Source organism: Macaca fascicularis, chromosome 2 (assembly GCF_037993035.2).
Source record: "Macaca fascicularis isolate 582-1 chromosome 2, T2T-MFA8v1.1".
NCBI lineage: Eukaryota > Metazoa > Chordata > Mammalia > Primates > Cercopithecidae > Macaca > Macaca fascicularis.
This window is the reverse complement of record NC_088376.1, coordinates 39335750-39356026: the sequence shown is the minus strand read 5'-3', so window position 1 is coordinate 39356026 and position 20277 is coordinate 39335750. Positions and strand designations below refer to the sequence as shown.

General features: G+C 37.2%; 1 protein-coding gene across 14 annotated transcripts in view; it reads left to right on the top strand.

Moving 5' to 3' along the window:
• Positions 1-20277, top strand: part of STAG1 (STAG1 cohesin complex component) — a 402189-nt gene that overhangs the window by 247327 nt on the left and 134585 nt on the right. For all 14 annotated transcript variants that reach the window (XM_074031098.1, XM_074031099.1, XM_074031097.1 and 11 more), the window contains 3 exons: positions 13443-13566; positions 17224-17322; positions 18377-18456. In XM_074031098.1, coding sequence (XP_073887199.1) covers positions 13443-13566; positions 17224-17322; positions 18377-18456 — 303 coding nt within the window. The remainder of the gene's footprint in view (positions 1-13442; positions 13567-17223; positions 17323-18376; positions 18457-20277) is intronic.

The following is a 20277-nucleotide window of genomic DNA, read 5'->3' as shown; positions in this document are numbered from 1 at the left end:
TGCTATATGTGAGCAGTCCTAGAAGCAATCCCTGTGTATACCAAGGGGCAGCTTTGTGTGTGTGTGTGTGTGTGTGTGTGTGTGTGTGTGTGTGTATCTGTTTGATAATTTATTTTAATGGAACTTAAACATTTTAACCGAAAGAACAAAATGTTCTTTTGAAATAGGTCCAGGGCTTTTATGTTGAGTATGGATTGTCTGATTGGAGTTTTATGTCTGCTTTCTTGGACATACTGCGTGTATAACATGTTACTAATATATTTGTTTTAAAAAGAACTAGAATTTCCGTATACCTGCCATGCAGTCTTTGTTTTTGTTTTTTGTTTTTTTTTAACTGCAACGTTATGGAGGTATAATTCACAAAATAAACTACACATTTAAGTTCATAATTTGATGAATTTTTGACATACATACACATGTGTATACATACCACCACCACAGCCGAGATAATGAATCTCTCCATCGTCCTTAAGTAATTCACGTGCCAAGTTTTCTAATGGCACTTCGTAACTCCTTTCTATCTCCCTTCCTGTCATTCTGCCTTGCCATCATCCTCAAACAAGCATTGATGTGCTATCTGATTTGTTTACATTTTCTAGAATTTTATACAAATGGAATTATACGGTATATCTTGGGGGTTTTTGTGGGGGAGGGGAATCTGGCTTTTCTGAACAAAATCAGAGCTTTTTAATCATTGAATGTGTTGCTAGCTGTAATACACATTTTATATATATATATATACACATATATATATATATATATATTTTTTTTTTTTTTTTTTTAAGATGGAGTTTTGCTCTTGATGCCAGGGCTGGAGTGCAATGGTGCGATCTCGGCTCCCTGCAACCTCCGTCTCCTGCCTCAGCCTACTGAGTAGCTGGGATTACAGGTGTGCACCACCACACCCAGCTAATTTTGTGGGTTTGTTTTTTTTTTTAAAGATAGTGTCTCGCTCTGTCGCCCAGGCTAAAGTGCAGTGTCACGCAGTCTCTGCTCACTGCAAGCTCCGCCCCTTGGGTTCACACCATTCTCCTGCCTCAGCCTCCCGAGTTGCTGGGACTACAGGCACCTGCCACCACACCTGGCTAATTTTTTGTATTTTTAGTAGAGACAGAGTTTCACCATGTTAGCCAGGATGGTCTCGATCTCCTGACCCCGTGATCCACCTGCCTCGGCCTCCCAAAGTGCTGGGAGTATAGGCGCGAGGCACCGCACCTGGCCCTAATTTTGTATTTTTAATAGAGGCAGAGTTTCACCATGTTGTCAGGCTGGTCTTGAACCCCTGACCTCAAGAGATCCACCCACCTTGGCCTCCCAAAGTGCTGGGATTACAGACATGAGCCACCGTGCCATTCATGCCACCACACCCGGCTGGTATTCTTGATACAAGTTCATTAACAGATGTATAGCTTTTTTTCATTTTCTCAATGGTGACCTTTACAGAGCAAATGTTTTCAATTTGTATGGCCCAATTCGTGAGTTTTTCTTCTGTGGTCATGCTTTTGGTATCTGTGAACATTCCCTAACCCTAAGATATCTTCTGGGTTTTATTTTAGAAGTTTATTTCTATCTCTTCTATTAAGGCATATGAACCATTTTTAATTAAATTTTTGTACATAATGTGATATAAGGGCAGAAGTCTACTTTTTGCATACAAATTTTCAGTTTTCCTAGCACCATTTAATGGCAAAGTATCCTTCCCCAATTGAATTACTGTGCCATCTCTCTTGAAGATGAATTGACCATAAAAACAAGGTTTTATTTTTGGATTTTCTGTATATCCTTACACTGATAACCAACTGCATTGAGTATGCTTTAGACGAGCTTTTAAAATTAGGTAGTGTAAGTTGTCTTACTTTATTCTTTGTTTTCAAAAAATTTTTGACTAGTATAGATTCTTTGCATTTCTATATAAATCTTAGGATCAGCTTGTCGATTTTTGAACAAAAGTTTCTGAAATTATCATAGGGAATGTAATGACTCTGTAAACCAATTTGAAGAGAATTAACCTCTTAACAATATTTAATTTATTCCTTATCTTAAGGGGGAAACAATCAGACTTTGAAATTAGGCACGATGTTATCAACTGTAAGTTTTGTATAGATACCCTTTAGTAGGATGAGGAAATTTACTTCTAGTCTGATTTTTGGGTGTTTTTATCATGATGGATTGATATTTTTCTGTATCTTTTCTGTTTTGAATGAGGTGGTCATGCAGGTTTTTTCTTTTATTCTATTAATATGGTGTATTGTGTTCATTGATTTTCAGATATTATACCAACCTTGCATTTTGGGAGAAATTCCACATGGTCATGATATACAATCCTTTTTATATGCTGCTGGATTCAGTTTGCTAGTATTTTGTTAAGGATTTGTGCATTTACTTTCATAAGGAGTAACAGTGTCAATACTAGCCTTATAGAATACACTGGGAGCCGTTCTTCCTGCTCTGTTTTCTGAAAGAATTTATGAAGGATTGGTAATATTTCTATGTTGGTAGAATTCAGCAGAGAAGCCCCTTGATCCCAGGCTTTTCTTTGTGTAAAGAGTTTTAATTACTAATTCAATTTACTTTATGTATCCTGAATTTTTTTTATTTTGTTTTGTTTTTTATCAATGTATTTTCTTGAGACAGAGTCTCTCTCTGTCACCCAGGCTAGAGTGCAGTGGCACAATCACAACTCCCTAGAGCCTCATTCTCCTGGGCTCGAGCAGTTCTCCTGCCTCAGCTCCCAAGTAGCTGGGACTGCAGGCAAACTCCACCATACCTGGCTAATTTTTTATTTTTTGTGGAAACTAGAGCTCTCTATTTTGCCCAGAATGGTTGAGAACTCTTGACCTCAAGCAGTCCTTGTGCCTCAGCCTCCCAAAATACTAGGATTATAGGTATGAGCCACTGTGCCCTGCACACTGCCAGATTTTTTGTTTTTGAGTCAGATTTGGTCATTTGTATTTCTCAGGCAATATGTCTATTTCATGCAAATTGTAAATTTAATGGCATAATATTATAATATTTTGTAGTCATTTTAATTTTTGGGGGGTTGGCAGCCCCCTTATTTATTCTTGTGTGATTTGTGTCTTTTTTGTCTTTCTCCGTCTCACTATAAGTTTCAGTTTTGTTGATCTTTTCAAATAATAATGAACTTGTAGTTTTGTTGGCTTTCTCTTTTTTATTTCCTTGATTTATGTTTCAGTATTTATTATTTCTTTCTGTCTGGTTGCTTTGGTTTTAATTTGCTTTTTTTTTTTTTTTTTTTTGAGACAGGATCTCGCTCTGTTGTCCAAGCTGGAGTGCAGTGTCATGATCATTGCTCACTGCAGCCTCGACCTCCTGGGCTCAAGCAGTACTCCCGCCTCAGCCCCCTGAGTAGTTGGGACTACAAGCACACATCACTATGCCTGGCTAATTTTTGTTATTTTTGTAGAGTCAGGGTTTGGCCCTGTTGTCCAGGCTGGTCTTCAACTCCTGGACTCAAGTGATCCACCCGCCTCAGCCTCCCAAAGTGATGGGATTACAGGTGTGAGCCATCCTTTGCTAATCTTTTCATTTTGGTTTGGTTTGGTTTTTTTTGAGACAGGGTTTTACTCTGTCACCCAGGTGTGAGTGCAGTGGCACAGTCAGAGCTCACTTCAGGCTCAACGTCCTGGGCTCAGGCGATCTTCCCACCTCAGCCTCCTGAGTAGCTGGGACTATAAGCACACGCTACCATACCTGGTTAGTTTTTTGTATTTTTAGTGGAGGCGAGTTTTCACCATGTTGCCCAAGCTGGTCTCAAATTCCTGGGCTCAAACTGTCCACTAGCCTCAGCCTCCCAAAGTGCTGTGATTAGGCGTTAACTATCATTCCTGGCCTAATTATTTCTTAAGTTGAAAACTAAGATTATTCATTTTATATCCTTCCTCCTTTCTGAACTCCCCTTATTAGCTCTAAATATTCCACAAAGCACTACTGTAGCCTAGCTTCATTTTCTTGTCCTTCCTTTGTGCTGTTATTGTCGTGTATATTTTGTCTACATTAGTTACTAACCCACCTGTACTTCATTTTTTCAGTGTTCAGTCATCTCTTAACAAAATTAAGAGAAGAAAATACACTTACTGTCTTCTAATTTACTTTCTTGTTAATATTTTTGATGTTCTTCATTTTTTCCTGTGGAATTTAGTTATTGTATCGTGTTATTTCCTTTCAGTTTGAAGGACTTCATTTTGTGTCCCTTGTAAGGTAAATTTTCCCCTGCTTAAACTGTTAAATGGCATGTATATATCTGGGGGCAGTCTTAGGGCTCACCTTATGTTTTCCCCCCTCAGAGATTACCGTTCTACTCTGATAATCCAACATCTAAAAATCATTTTGTGCAATTTGGTTTTTGTTTTCATTTACTTTTTTCAGGTGAGAGCATAAATTCTGTCCATCTTGGCTCTGTCATGCAGTCTTGAATTCAGAATCCATATTTTTTGATTTTCTGTCAGTCTGTAACACCAGTGTTTATTTTAATGACTCACCTTTGTTGAGTCTTGACAAAGCTTTCAACCTATTATCCTTGTAGAAACAACAATTATTTAATTTCTTACTGTTACAGTGTTGATTTGCATTTTATTTAATCAGACCTTGCATAAAGTGGTATTGGATCTGTCACAGCCTGACTCAACTATTCAAAACTAGAATACAAGTGTAGTTGAGAATGTGACCTACTTAGCAAAAGTGATCAGCATGCCATGGATACTAATCATTAATTTCCATAAGTATCACTCAGTCTACATTGTTGATTAATAGGAGATATTACTGCACGTACTGGAAGTAGTAGGTACTATGCAGAGATGGCACTTTAAGTTACCACTTTGTGTCCCATTTACCGCCATCCACTTCCAACAAATTTGATTTTTTTGTTTTTTTGTTTTGTTTTGTTTTTGAGACAGAGTCTTGCTCTGTCGCCTAGGCTGGAGTGCAGTGGTGTGATCTTGGCTGATTGCAGCCCCCGCCTCCTGGATTCAGGTGATTCTCCTGCTTCAGCCTCCTGAGTAGCTGGGATTACAGGTGTGCGCCACCTTCCTCAGCTAATTTTCTATTTTTAATAGAGACAGGGTTTCACCATGTTGGCCTGGCTGGTCTTGAACTCCTGTCCTCAGGTGATCTTTCTGCCTCGAGCTCCCAAAGTGCTGGGATTACAAGTGTGAGCCACCGCACCCAGCCAACAAATTGGATTTTAATCTGTATGCTGCTAGATCTAAGTAATCATTTACAGTAAGTATGGAGGCCAGAAGAATGTGTTTTCTGACTGAATCCTTGTGGTATTGCTTAAGTCTAGAATTTGGGAAACTGTACCTCAGACCAAATGATCAGTTTCTTCAACAAATAAATGACAAATAATAAGAACCAGGGGATGTAAAAACACAAAATACTGAATGTGAAAAACACTCACAAATTCATATTTAATAAACAGGATATATTTTAGAATGTTGAGGAGACAGTGAATTAGAATGTAATACTGAGGAATTTACCCAGAGCACAGTAATAAAGGGATAAAAAGATATGGACGGACCTTTCTGATATGGGAAGGGTAGTGTCAGACACTTCGTCGGTCCTTTAAAAACAAGTTTCAGAAAACGAGAGAAACCCTTGATCATGGTGGTGTGCACCTGTAGTACTAGCTACACAGGAGGATGAGATGGGAGGACTGCTTGAGCCCAGGAGTTCCAGGGTGCCGTGAGCTATGATCAAGCCACTGCACTCCAGTCTGAATGACAGAGCAAGACCCCATGTCTAAAAAAATAGATACATAGAAAGAAATGTATTAGAGAGAAGTAGTACTAATGAGTACAATGTTATAAAATTAAACAGAAACTTCAGATTAAAAAAACTTAATGAGTGCTGAGTATGTTAAGAAATATATTATACATCTAGACATACCATAGTGAAAATGAAAACCATTAAAGATGAAGGCGAAGTTATAAAAGCAACCAGAAAGACTGTTATTTCAGTGATGGTAAAAGAATAACCAAGTCATTAGACCGTAAGGACAAACTTAATCAGAGGACAGATTTAAGTACTTTTGAGAAGATGAAAAACAGATGTCTTTAAGACTAGTTGAGTCTTTTCATTGTTTTATATTACAATGAAACCTTTCAGAATCATGCTTTCAGAGCAGTTCTTATACAATACCATAATAGGATTTATTCTGAACAAACTGTTATTCCATTATTTAAATCTTCTTCCTAATGTTTCATCTTTGATCTAATGTGGGGGTCAGGTTGCTAGTTAAAATGTAAATATTAAGTAGAGGATATTTTTCTTTGAAAGCTAATGTATCTTTGATGTTTGATTTTTAATTTTATTAAAGCCTAAAATTTTGTTAATAGTAAAATATTAAGGTGTAATGCAGGGTAACAGATAGCCATATCACCTTCTCTGTGTGAGACTCTTAGTGATGCAGTGTCTTTTTGTGTACTTTGCCACTGTTTTTACTTATTATTAAGCAACAAAAATGAGATGAAAAATAGTTTTATAAACTTGCTGCATTTTCAATACATCTAAAATAACTCTAGCAATCAGGTGCGGTAGCTTACACCTGTAATCCCAGCACTTTGGGAGGATCGCTTGAGGTCAGGAGTTCGAGACCAGCCTGGCCAACATGGCAAAACCCTGTCTCTACTAATAATACAAAAAAACAGGGTGTGATGGTCCGTGCCTGTAATCCCAGCTACTCAGGAGGCTGAGGCAGGAGAATCGCTTGATCCTGGGAGGTGGAGGTTGCAGTGAGCCAAGATTGTGCCACTGCATTCCAGCCTGGGTGATGGTAGTGAGATTCCATCTCAAAAAATAAAATTAAATTAAATTAAATCTAAAATTAAATAACTCTAGTCAGCCTGAAATAATAAATGAAATATTTGTATTTAATTTGTAAACAAGACAGTTTCAGCTCTTCAGGTTTACACTTACACCTTACTACCTTTCAAAAGCCTTCCTTGACCACCTTCTCTCCTCTCCATTTTACATGCTTCTGTGTTTTCTGTAACACTACTTACTAACATTCAGCACTCACTAAGGTAGTATTTATTTTAATCATCTTATTGTAAGTTAGGATCTCTGTTCTCAAGTTCTTAGTCTAATAAAGGAAACAGTATGACTTTTCTGTAATTCTTTCAGCTATTTCTTTCTCACTAGGCTATTTCATACCAAAAAATTCTCTATAATTGCTCTATTTTGGAAAATGTGATTTTTTTTTTCCTCCCAGCCTGATCTTAGTGTTAAAATTGGTTGAGACCTGAATTCACTGGGTGCTGCAATTTGGATAGTGTGCCTTTTTTGGCCCATAATTATTTCTCCCTCCGGAGCTCTCATGAGATTCCTTGTACATGAGCAATAATTGTGAGTGTCAGAATATCCATATTAGCTAAGCATTGTTTTTGAAATTTGTGTTATAGTCATTTTAATTTAGTCTGCATCCTTACTGGAAAAGCATCCATAAGGGTAGTACAAGAAACACTTAATTAAAATTCACTGAAGTTCAACTTCATTTTGTTATATGCAGAAAATAATTAAACTTCCATCTGCTGAGAAAGTAATCCAATGAAAACTTAAGTCTAGATACCAAATTAAAGGGTTATGTTCTCCCCAAAAGGATACATTGTAATGATCAATATTAGGTAAGTTTTTCATAGAAGCAAACATGATCATTCTTTTATGTTGTAAAATAATACAAAATACAATATAAAATGCAATAATACAAAATACAAAATAATACAACAAGCATATGCTGTAAAAAAATACAACAAAGGATTAATAGAATTGCACCTGAATTATTCTTCTATAGTTCCTTTTCTTTCTTTGAGTTTTCAAGTAAAGCCTTCATGTTTAGTTTTTCATTTCAAGGCCTAAATGCTAGGATGTTGTAAAAATTAGTCTGTCTTATGATTGTCTTTATTCCTTTCCTCTTACTATTTTTTACACCCCTGCATTACTCTTTGCTTTGGATGCTCCCAAATGCCTCAGTTAGACATCTTTCTTAAATAGGGTGAGGCTATTGGAAATAGAGATTAGTTGTTTAAAAATAAATTTAATATGAAAACATAAAAATTGGAGGACTCTTATGTATGAGGAAATATGTTTATGTCAAAAGATATATTGTAATCAAGTCAGGGATATTTAGAATTATACTGCACTTTTATTTTATACTGCATCTCCTTGAATATACTATTAGTTCCTGGAGAGCAAGAAAGCAAATGTTGAGTAATAATAGCAATCACAGAACTGAGACTTCACTAGAGCATGAAAGAATAATCAGTGTAGGTAATCAGAGTAGAATTCAGGGTATTATAGACATAGGGATAACCACAAACGTGTAGGTGCTGATGCACTTGAGCTATTTGGACTAAAGAACTAATTCTATAAGTTGATTGGTTATGATTATATTTGTAAGAGCCTTTAATAATAATGAAAACTAAAAATTTTAATTATCTTTTGCCGTGTAACAAATTACTCCCAAACTTGGTGGTGTCAAACATTTATCTCAGGCTGGGGGCAGTGGCTCATGCCTGTAATCCCAGCCGTGTGGGAGGCCGAGGTGGTTGTATCACCTGAGGTCAGGAGTTTGAGACCCGCCTGGCTAACATGACGTAACCCTGTCTCTATTGAAAATACAAAAATTAGCCAGATGCAGTGGTGCATGCCTATAGTCCCAGCTACTCGGGAGGCTGAGGCAGGAGAATCACTTGAACCCAGGAGGTGGAGGTTGCAGTGAGCCGAGATCATGCCACTGCACTCCAGTCTGAGTGACAGAGTGAGACTCTGTCTCAAAAAACAAAAAACATTTATCTCATAATTTCTATGGGTCAGGAATTTGGGAGTAGCCCAGCTAGCTGGTTCTAACTTAGATCTCTCATAAGATTACAATCAAAGCATCCTCCAGGTCATCTGAGGACTTGGCTGGGGTTGTAGGTTCTGCTTCCACAATGGCTGACTTACATGGCTGATGGCAGAAAGCTCTAGTTACTCATCACATGGAGCTTTCCATAGAGCACCTTGAATGGCATCAAGACATAGCCGGTGGCTTCCCCAGAGAGAGTGATCACAGAGAGAACAAAACAGTCTCTTAGCCTCAGGAGTCAGAATTCTTCATTTCTACTACATTATATTCACCACAGATACTTTACGTAGTATACCCACACTCAAGAAAAGGGGGGAATGAAAGGAGCAAAGAATTTATGGACATCCTTCAAAACTACCACAAGAGTTGTAATTTTACTGTGTCGTATGTGATTATTCACATGTATATATTATGTATTATGATCTATCAGGGTGGTGTCAGCAGTCAAAGTGGATTGGAGCACTAGAACCCAAAGAGGAGACAAGTCATCTAGGGAGTTTTTCTAGCTACAGAATAGGCTCTCTGGCCACACATTGTCAAATTGCAAATCTAGAAAAGGATATTTACATTTTTAAAGTTAAGATGAGAAGGATTGGACTGGCATCTGAAGTAGACAAGGACTGGGATTCCTAGAAAACATGTGGTATGAAAATACTGGCAATGTGAAACCAACCCAAATGTCCATCAGTGATAGACTAGATAAAGCAAATGTGGTATATATAGTTCATGGAATACGATGCAGCTGTAAAAAGGAGTGAGATCATGTCCTTTCCAAGGACATGGATGAAGCTGGAAGCCATTATCCTCAGCAAACTAACACAGGAACAGAAAACCAAACACCATATGTTTTCACTCTTAAGTGGGAGCTGAACATTGAGAACACATGGACACACGGGAACAGCACACACCAGGGCCTGTTGGGAGTTGGGGGTGAGGGGAGGAAACTTAGAAGATGGGTCAGTAGGTGCAGCAAACCACCATGGCACATGTGTACCTGTGTAACAAACCTGCACGTTCTGCACTTGTAACCTTTTTTTTTTTTTTTTTTAGCAGAAATTAAAAAAAAAAAAATTCGGCATTGCATATAGAGAACCTGTGTTCTGAGAACATAAGCTGTTCAGTAGTCTAGTCGGTGAAACAACAAAGACATTAGAAATTAGGCATCGATGTAGAGATGGGTGTAAAAAATGTTTTGAACAGGATTTCCCTGCTGAAGATGTAAAGATAAGACTTGATGTTCTCTAGCCTGTTGCAAACAGTCATTCATAATCTCAGTATTAGTGTTAATTCTAAGAATTAACCTAACTCTAAGAGTTAGATGGAAAAGTTAGATGGAAGAATGATTTCACTGTGTATATGTGCAGTTACCATACTCGATAGTCACTAAGTTTTAATCAGCATGCTGTGCCTATTGATTTTGTCCTCATCCTGCTTCCATGAAATTGTGTAATAAGACTTAGCCTGGTTTTTATAGAATTGACTTTTACAAAGGTAGTATAGCAGAGGAAAAATGTAATGGATCCTTGGAGGAAATACTACTTGGTAGGACTGAAAGAGCTAAAATGATATGATTTGGGTGTTTTATAGATATATTTTATAGTTGTTTTGATTTTTGAGGGGAGTTTTATTTTTGCTACTGTTAACTTGTTTTTGTTTGGACATCCCAATAGAAAACAAAGTGTACAAAGCTGTAGCTCAGAGATGGAAATTTTTAAATAGTAGGATAATACCAAGTGTCAGGCAAGGATATGAAACACTGATTTAGACATTTTTAAATATCTAATAAAGTTGAAGATGTGCATTGCTTCTCACCCAATAATTTCACTTGTAGGTATCAAAACAGTGTCTCACAGATGTTGACTATGTCCTACATTAGGTACACAGTAGCTTCAAGAAAGAATACTTACTTGCCTACTACATGTGGAGCATTTTGGTATTTTCTGTCCCATATACTTTTATGTGTTTGTTGCCACTCACTGAATCAATTTTATAATGTGCTAATGGGTCCCAATGCAGTATTTTAAAAACACTGCTCTAGGGAAACTCCCTTCACAGGGAGAAGCATACAAGAATATTCACGGAATCATTGTTAGTAAAAGCAAAACCTTGGAAACAACTTAAATTTCTATTAGTAAGATAATATATAATTTATAATATGTTTATAGAAAGAAAGAGTGGACATTGGCTAAAATTAAAACATCAGAGCTTTATAAACCAGTATGCATAAATTGCAGAATATGATTTGTGAAAAAAGCAAGTTGGAGAAGGATGCCTACAGGATAATATTTATGTAAAACAATACATATGACATTAAACAGAGATAGAATTGATATTCACTGAATCAAGGGCGGTCATTTACTCTTGGGAAGGGAGATGTATCAGAGGTATATAGGAATTTTTAACTGTATTACATTTCTTAGCTGAGCAGTGGATATGCAGTTATTCATTATATAGTTCTCTGTGCCTTGTTTTATGTCTGAAATTTTTTGTCTGAAAAAAATATTCTTGTCCCACACGTGTTCAGTATTATGTAGGTCTAGGAACACCTCACAGTTTATAGTAGAGCTGCTTTTTTTTTTTTTTTTTTTTTTTGGGAGACAGAATCTCGCTCTGTCACCCAGGCTGGAGTGCAGTGGCATGATCTCAGCTCACTGCAGCCTCCGCCTCCCGGGATTCAAATGATTCTCCTGCCTCAGCCTCCCAAGTAGCTGGGACTACAGGGGCGCACCACCATGCCAGCTAATTTTTTGTATTTTTAGTAGAAACGGAGTTTCACCATATTAGCCAGGATGGTCTCGATCTCGTGACCCGCCCACCTCAGCCTCCCAAAGTGCTAGGATTACAGGCGTGAGCCACTGTGCCCGGCCAGTAGAGCTGCTTTTTATACTATATTCATTATAAATGTCTAGATTGATGAAACTAAAGTGAAAGATTATAATAGCCAACATTTAATGGAAGGATTAATGGATGCCAAGTACAATTCTAAATCTTTTATTTGTATTAAGTGATTTTATTTTCATAGTAACTGTGAGCTAGGTGGTACTATTACAACTATTTTAGAGATGAGGAAACCTAAGAAAAAGGGAATTGCCCAAGGTCACACAGCTAGTAAATAGCAGAACCAGGATTTGAACTCAGGATGTTTTTCTCCAGAGCCTGTACTTTTAGCTACTATGTTATACAACCTCTCCATGAGAAAGAGATACTATCAAAAAATGTAGGAAAACTAAAGGTTGTAATTGGCAGTATGGCTTGGGAAGAGAATGTTTTCCCCATTTTTATCCTCAAGCAATGACAGGAGCCAAGAGAGAACTGAGACTTAGAGCAAGGAATTTTATCACCAAAGAGAAACTAAGAAAAGTGCCTTAATTATCATTAAAATTTTAGCTAAAATGATAGATTATTGCCTTTTGTAAATTGGATAATTAAAAATTACTTAAAATTTTAACATTTGTGAATGGTAAATCAGAAACTTTGATGGTTGATCTACAAAAGAAAATTAGGATTTATGATATTATACTTACTATTTTCTTAAAGCTAAGGTGAATAACCTTGTGATGAAAGATTATAAAAATGTTAACATTGTATTTGTTTACAATTCACAGATATTAGAGTAAGAAAGTCATCCCAGGAGGGTTATATTGGATGCCTACTTATAGTGAGGTGAAAAGCCATCTAGGCAGTGAGCCAGAATTCTGACTTTCGGGGTTGTTCTGCCATAACTTCACAGTATTGCCACCAAGATGGTTACCATTGTGACTAGAGGTGGATTATTCTTCCCTGTGTCTCAGCCTAAAAAATAAATTACTACAGATGAAAGACCTGTGCCTTTAATAAAGTGGGCTTTTTCTTTTAATTCATTACATGTGTGCTAACTTATAAAGATTCCCGATTCTGGCTGGTCGCAGTGGCTCATGCCTGTAATTCCAGCACTTTGGGAGACCAAGGTGGGTGGATCACTTGAGGTCAGGAGTTCGAGACCACCCTGGTCAATATGATGAAACCCCATCTCTACTAAAACTACAAAAATTACCCAGGTGGGGTGGCTTGCACCTGTAGTCCCAGCTACTTGGGAGGCTGAGGCAGGAGAATCACTTGAACCTGGGAGGCAGAAGTTGCAGTGAGCCAAAATCATGTCACTGCACTCCAGCCTGGGCAACAGAGCGAGACTCCATTTAATAATATTTTTTTAAAAAAAAGATTAACAGTTCTTTTGAGAAACATTATTCTGTACTTGGATGTTTTTACTCTGATTTTCTTAGAAAGTTTAACATGTTTCTTGGCTCTAATAGTTGTGAGGCTCTCAGAAAGCTCCAAATGTCATTGTCTAGCCCAGTGAAAACAGTAATTGGGCCAAAATAGTTTCATAGAAGCTTTTTTCCCCAGTTTGGTATTAGTAGTGTTTATTTTATAGAAAACATGAAAAACAGAAGATACTTAAGTTGGAGGCCATTCAGAATGCAAATATATACAAACAGCATTAGAAATATTTATTGCTTATGGAAAGTGAGTATGAATGCATTCTAGCTTTGTATATTAATTCGAGATTGTCTTATTTCTCTCTCTCTCTCTCCCTCTCTAGTGATGCTATAGCTGAAATTAGAGCCATTTGTATTGAAGAAATTGGAGTCTGGATGAAAATGTATAGTGATGCCTTCCTAAATGACAGTTACCTAAAATATGTTGGCTGGACTCTTCATGACAGGGTAAGTTACTCTGTTCTAACTTTGATGGAAGTTATGCTTGTCTCAGTACTAAAATGCTAGGAATCAAATTGACAGCAGTTGATTTTTCAGGAGTTGTAATCATATGGAAATTTTATGATGATGCAGCTGAATAACTATTTACTTGATGATTCTGATGAAACTTGAAGCATTTGCCCACAGGTGAAGACCCTATCTTATTTAGTTACAATATTGCCTTGAACCAAGTTTGACAACCTGGTATATATCAAGTTTTCGGAGAAAGAAAATCGTTATATTCTTTTTCTAATTCAGAATCAAAGGAGAATTCTTTTTTTCTTAATATATAAAAACCAGGCTTTTTTTTTTTTTTTTTTTAATTTTCTAGGACCATATCATAGTAGAGTGCTTTATCAGACTTGAATAGATTTGTTGGATTTTAGAGTATTTGATCTAAAAATCTAATTCTCCCTTCTGACTTTAAAAGGAATCCCTCATATAAGTAATCCTAAATAAGTAATCCTGAGAATAACCATAGGTAGGAGTGATAAGTTACTGGAATTTGGCCGGGTGTGGCATTTAGGTACTGTAATAGAAATACTATTAGAGTATATTAAAGCCCCAAAGTAGAGCAGTTACCATAAAAGCAACTGGAATTTTCATTCCCATTATAAGTTATTTTACAGTTTTCTGAAGTATTTTCATGGATACTACCTTATTTAATTGTTAAGAAGTTCCTGTGGTGACTTTACAGAGGAACAGCCATCATCAGCCTTTTGCTCATCCATTGTTGATCCTTTCATTATATATGTTACATAATACTTTTGTTTGCTTTCCACCTATCTTGCCTCCTAGAATACCATATTCAGTGAGCCAGTTCCATAGATCCCTATGGGCTGCCCTTTAATTATTGCCTATTACAATTATTATGTTCCCACCCCCCTTGACTGTGATGGTCAGGAGAAGCTATGTTATCTCTGCTATTCTGGGATCTTCATATCTCCATTGCTGCTGGGAGCCAAATTCTCCATTTGGTCTGAGCTGAGATTTGTCCTTAGTCTGATGACCAGGAGGAAGGTCTGTGTATTATATCAGGACAAGGGCTACTAGCATTGTCCTATAGGCACCTGCCTTACTTGAGGCTTCCATGTAGTCTTTCAGCAAAGGATGGAGTAAGGAGGAAACATATTGTCCTCTAACAAGTGGGCATGAGCCGTATTTTCAGGCCTACAAATTCAGAGGAAATGGGGAGTTCAAGATTCTCACTGCATCTACCCAGATATCCTTTAGACTTTACTTTTTTCATATCATAACTCTTATTTAGACATAAGAGGCTTGCCTGGGATTCAGAGTTCTTAAATTCTGCCACACTTACAATTTAATGCTAGGCTTGGTCTTTAGTAGCATTAGTTCTCTCTCTAAAGGAGATAAATGTTTCCAAAGAGGCAATACTTGGCTTTGAACTGGTGATGAAGCAGCCTGGCACTGTGATTTTCTCTTTAACCTTTCAGTGACACTCAGCAATAGCCACACAATTTCACAGTTTTTGCAGTTACTGTTTGCCCTGCTCCCTCCAGTGTAGAAATGTTTCACAAGTTAATGCACATCCCCTTTCAAGTAAAAGTGAAAATCCTAACAAACTGCTATCCTACATCAGGAACTATCAGTACTTCATCTACTACCATTGGGTCTTACCTAATAGCAATCCAGCCTTCAATAATCCAATCCCAGAATCCCATTATTGAAGTCTTGATTCCCAGGACCACTCTTGGTTCCAACTATCATAGGTCACATTCCCTGGATGCCAAGCCTGAGTTGGGGACTTTTGTGCTCATGATATTTCGAGGTTTGTACTCTTAAGAGTAACCTATTGGCTGGGCATGATGGCTCACACCTGTAATCTCAGCATTTTGGGAGGCAGAGACAGACAGATCACCTGAGGTCAGGAGTTCAAGACCAGCATGGCAAAACCCTGTCTCTGCTGAAAATAGAAAACTTAGCCAGACGTGGTGGGCACCTGTAATTTCAGCTACTCGGGAGGCTGAGACAAGAGAATCACTTGAACCCAGGAGGCAGAGGTTGCAGTGAGCCGAGATTGCACCACTGTACTCCAGCCTGGGTGACAGAGCAAGACTCTGCCTCAAACAAACAAACAAACAAAAAAAAACAACAGGAACCTATAAAAAAGTGAGGAAAATATGACAAAGCAGGAAACAGACTAATGAAAATGTGGTTTCAGGAGAAGTCTAATCTCAGCTTGATCTCACAGGGAGGTTTGAAGAGTAAATTGTACCTTAGAAGATATCCTGTCCAGAAGCAAGGAGGCTGGGCTGTTTTACACTTATATCTTTCTTTACTGGCTATGGGCCTCAACCTGGGCAAGAGAAGGGGAGTGGTTGGGAGAGGAAAGATGGAGCATAACCTCCTACGGATCTATGCGCTGGGTAGTTCTAGTAAACTGTGATCCATTCTCCAGAGAAAGATAGAGATATTGAACCATTAGCAGTTAACACAGGCGGACGCTGAAGAATTAGCCCAGTAAAGGGGACCTGGACAGGGCATCAGCAGCACCTGCCACAGGCACTTCAGCTTTCCCTTATGTGCTAGTGACTTACCAACAAGTATTACATCATCACATAGCACATCTCATGGTATGCTAGTGTAGGCTTCAGTCAGCTTACGAAAGAGTGATTATGCATCTCTTTTCATAAATGAGTTCATTGACATCTCATTGATAATATTGGCTATGAAGGCACTATTTACATTAAATAAATTTGCAAATAGAACAATTCAGAATCCTGTTCCTCAGAGCTGGTTGGTAAAACTTCTGCCAGCATATCTCTGCACTTAATCCCTACAATAATTTTATAAATGAGAAACCTGAGTATCAGAGTGATTAATAATATACTTAATATACTTATCTTACATGTAGCTAATAAATTATATAAATTGGAACTAAAATTTAGTTGTGTCTGATTCCAGAACTTGGACTCCTACTGTTACAGCACATAGCTTCTTTTAGAGGATAGAAACTAATCCCCTTTAAATCTTTTGAGAGACTTGTCTAGATTTCTAGGTGATCCTGAATGCATTTTGGTCACCATCATCGTGTACTCCAAGTTAATGACTTTATTAAAGACATTCCACCAATAAATAGCACTCCTAGGACTCTTCACTGTGTCATTTTGCCTCTGTTTTAAACATTGTGTTATTTCTGTTTTCCTGACTGCTGTCCCTGGAATATAAAATGAATCCAGTAAATATTTGTTGCATGAATAAATGATGACCTTTTAGTATAAAAATCAGGTTTTTCCATGGGATTATTCAATAATTACATAAAGGGCAAATAAACATACTTTTCCCTAATTATAGGTTTAAAATTCTCTCTCTGTGCCTCTGGATGATGTGGGATATACTACATGTTGAGTCAGAGTTGATAAATACTTGAAATAGGCATAACTTACTCTCAAGTAACTAAGGTGTTTTCAGTGCTTTTTTTTTTTTTTTTTTTTTTTTTACATATAAGGGCAACACACACTATACAATTCTTCAGTCTCATCCTGTGTTGTTAGAATATGCAGTTAGTTGAATGGTTAAGCTAAATTTTAGTCCTCATATAGACTTGAAAACTGTGGTGTGGAATTGATTCCTTATGTTGTGCTTTTATTTGTATTTCTGAAGCAAGGGGAAGTCAGGCTGAAGTGTTTGAAAGCTCTACAGAGTCTGTATACCAATAGAGAATTATTCCCCAAATTGGAACTATTCACTAACCGATTCAAGGTAAGCATCAAGAATGATAAGCTTATTTAATTTTTCTCTTTACAAATGCTAGTTACAGCTAGTTTAGCAAATTACATTATCATATAAGTGTTTAGTTCATATTCTTTATTACAGCAGTCCCCAGCCTTTTTGGCACCAGGGACCAGTTTCATGGAAGACAGTTTTTTCCATGGACCGAGGTGGGGGTTGAGGGGATGGTTTCAGGATGATTCAAGTGCATTACATTTATTGGGCACTGTATTTCTGTTATTACATTGTAATATGTAATTAAACAGTTATACAACTCACCACAATGTATATGTTTGCACAATCATTGCAGCCCTGAACTTGTTTTCCTGCAACTAGATGGTCCCATCTAGGGGTAATGGGAGACAGTAACAGATCATCAGGCATTAGATTCTCATAAGGAGCACACAACGCAGATCCCTTGCATGCACAGTTCACAATAGGGTTCATGTTCCTGTTGTTCCTATTGAAAATCTAATGCCACTGCTGATGTGACAAGAGATGGAGTTCAGGCGGTAGTGGGAGTGATGGAGAATAGCTGTAAATACAGATGAAACAACTTCGCTGGCTGACTTGCTCACCTGCCACTCACCCCTTGCTGCGTGGCCCAGTTCCTAACAGGCTACAGACCAGGCTTGGGGACCCCTGCTTTTACTACATGTTCTTTAAATAAACTCATATGAAATAGATAAGTGAATCTCTGCTTTACAAAAGATATTACCATGAGTTCTTATTTATTACCTTTGGAAGAAGGTTCACCTGCTTAATTTTCTTTACAGCTTTTTATAAAGATAGTAATTTTGTAAGTTAAGGCTTACCTGATACAGGGTTTAGGGAATAGCAATTGTTGAGAAAGGTTTTAAATTACAAACATTTATACTAATATCCCCTTTGTGTGAGTAGGACTATGATACTGCAGTTTCAAGAGTAAAGCTTTTTCTTTAACCGATCATTAGTATTGCATATATATCCCAGAATACATTATATTAGGTCTGTCCCAGCTTATTTTCTGTTCATAGTTGGTTTGTTTTACGACGTTTTTTTTCAGGATCGCATTGTGTCAATGACACTTGATAAAGAGTATGATGTTGCTGTGGAAGCTATTCGATTGGTTACTCTGATACTTCAGTAAGTAATATCTATTACTGTTTTAACTTTATTGATATTTTAATGCTTTTTCCCCAGGATTTTTAATGTCCTATCTATGTATAGTCCTTATGTATGTATTTATCATTTTAGGTTCTACTTCTACGTTTTAAGATTAGATTTAAAACAGTGTTTTCTGTTTTTTTCTGTTTTTGTTTTTTATTTTAACTATTGTTTACTTCTTCCACATAAAAATTACCTAGAGAAAATATCAATGATGTAACTTACCTTTCTGTTTAAAACAAAGCAGGTCCAGTATGTTGGCTCCTACCTATAATCCCAGCATTTTGGGAGGCTGAGGTGGGAGGATCACTTGAGCCCAGAGGTTCAAGAACAGCCTGGGCAACATAGAGGAGACCCTGTCTCTACAAATAATAAAAAAAATTAACTGGCATGGTGGCATATGCCTGTTGTCCTAGCTACTTAGGAGGCTAAGGTGGGAGGGTAGCTTGAGCCCAGGAGGTCAAAGCTGCAGTGAGTCGTGATGGAGCCACTGCATTCCAGCATAGATGTTATAGCAGGACCCTGTATCAAAAATAAATGAATGAAAGAATGAATGAATGACTCAGAGAGAAAGAAGGCTGCAAAAGGAAGAACCCTCAAAGGGACAGTTTCCCAAATAGGCTTTTTTTTGGAATTATATAGAAGAAAAAAATAAAGCAATTAAATAGTCTCACTAATATGATAGAGATTTCAAAATAGAAATGTTATAGCTGTATTTCTACGGGTTTGACTAAAAACTAGATAGAATCTATGTGAGAGAATATATCCTAGCAAAGTCTTACATAACAAATCCTCCTCTTCCTATTTTGTGATGGTACATCTATCACGAACTAAATATCTATGCGGGGATCTACTGTTGTTTGAAATCCTTTTACATTTTGGCTCTAACACTGTGCTCTTTATTATTGTGGCTTTATAATACATGTTCTAAATATGGGGTCGTTTTCTCCTCTTTTTTTTTTCAAAATCTACTTACCTTCTTATGGCTGCTTTTTGTTTGATATGAATTTTAAAAATATACTTGTCAAGTGCCTCAAAAACCCTGCCTGGGATTTTGAATATTGGAACTCCATTGACTTTTATGATAAATTTAGGAGAGTTTAAAGTGCTTTGTTATGTTATATCACTTATGCATGAACATGCTGGAATTCTCCTCTTTTTTAAAGAGAAGAATTCTTACTGTATTGCTTGTGCTGGAGTATATTAACAGATGTGATCATGGCACATTAAAACTGCTAACTCCTGAACTGAGGTGATCCTCTTTTCTTAGCCTCACAAGTAGCTGGGATGGCAGGTATATACCTCCATGCCCAGCTGGATTTCTTTTTTTAAATATCATTAGGTCTTAATGGGTTTAATTTTCTCATAGAGGTTGTGCATTATTTAGTAAGTTAATTCTGAAATACCTTATGCTATTTTTGTTAGAATAGTATTTAGTATTTTCTGCTTGGTTATTGCTGAGGAAGAGAACCTTTAATTTTTGTGTTGGTCTAGTATGTGGACCCTATTTGAACTCTTAGGTTCTGAGTTCCAAAATGCATTCTAGTAGTTTGTTGATTTTGTTGATTTTAGTATGTAGATTATCATATAACCTGCAAACAGTTTCAGTTCAGTTTTGTCTCTTCCTTTTCCTTTTTTTTTTTTTTTTTTTTTTTTTGAGACAGAGTCTTGCTCTGTTGCGCGGTCTAGAATGCGGTGGCGTGGTCTCAGCTTACAACCTCCACCTCTTGGTTCAAGCGATTGTCCTGCCTCAGCCTCCCAAGTAGCCGGGATTACAGGCACATGCCACCAAGCCCAGCT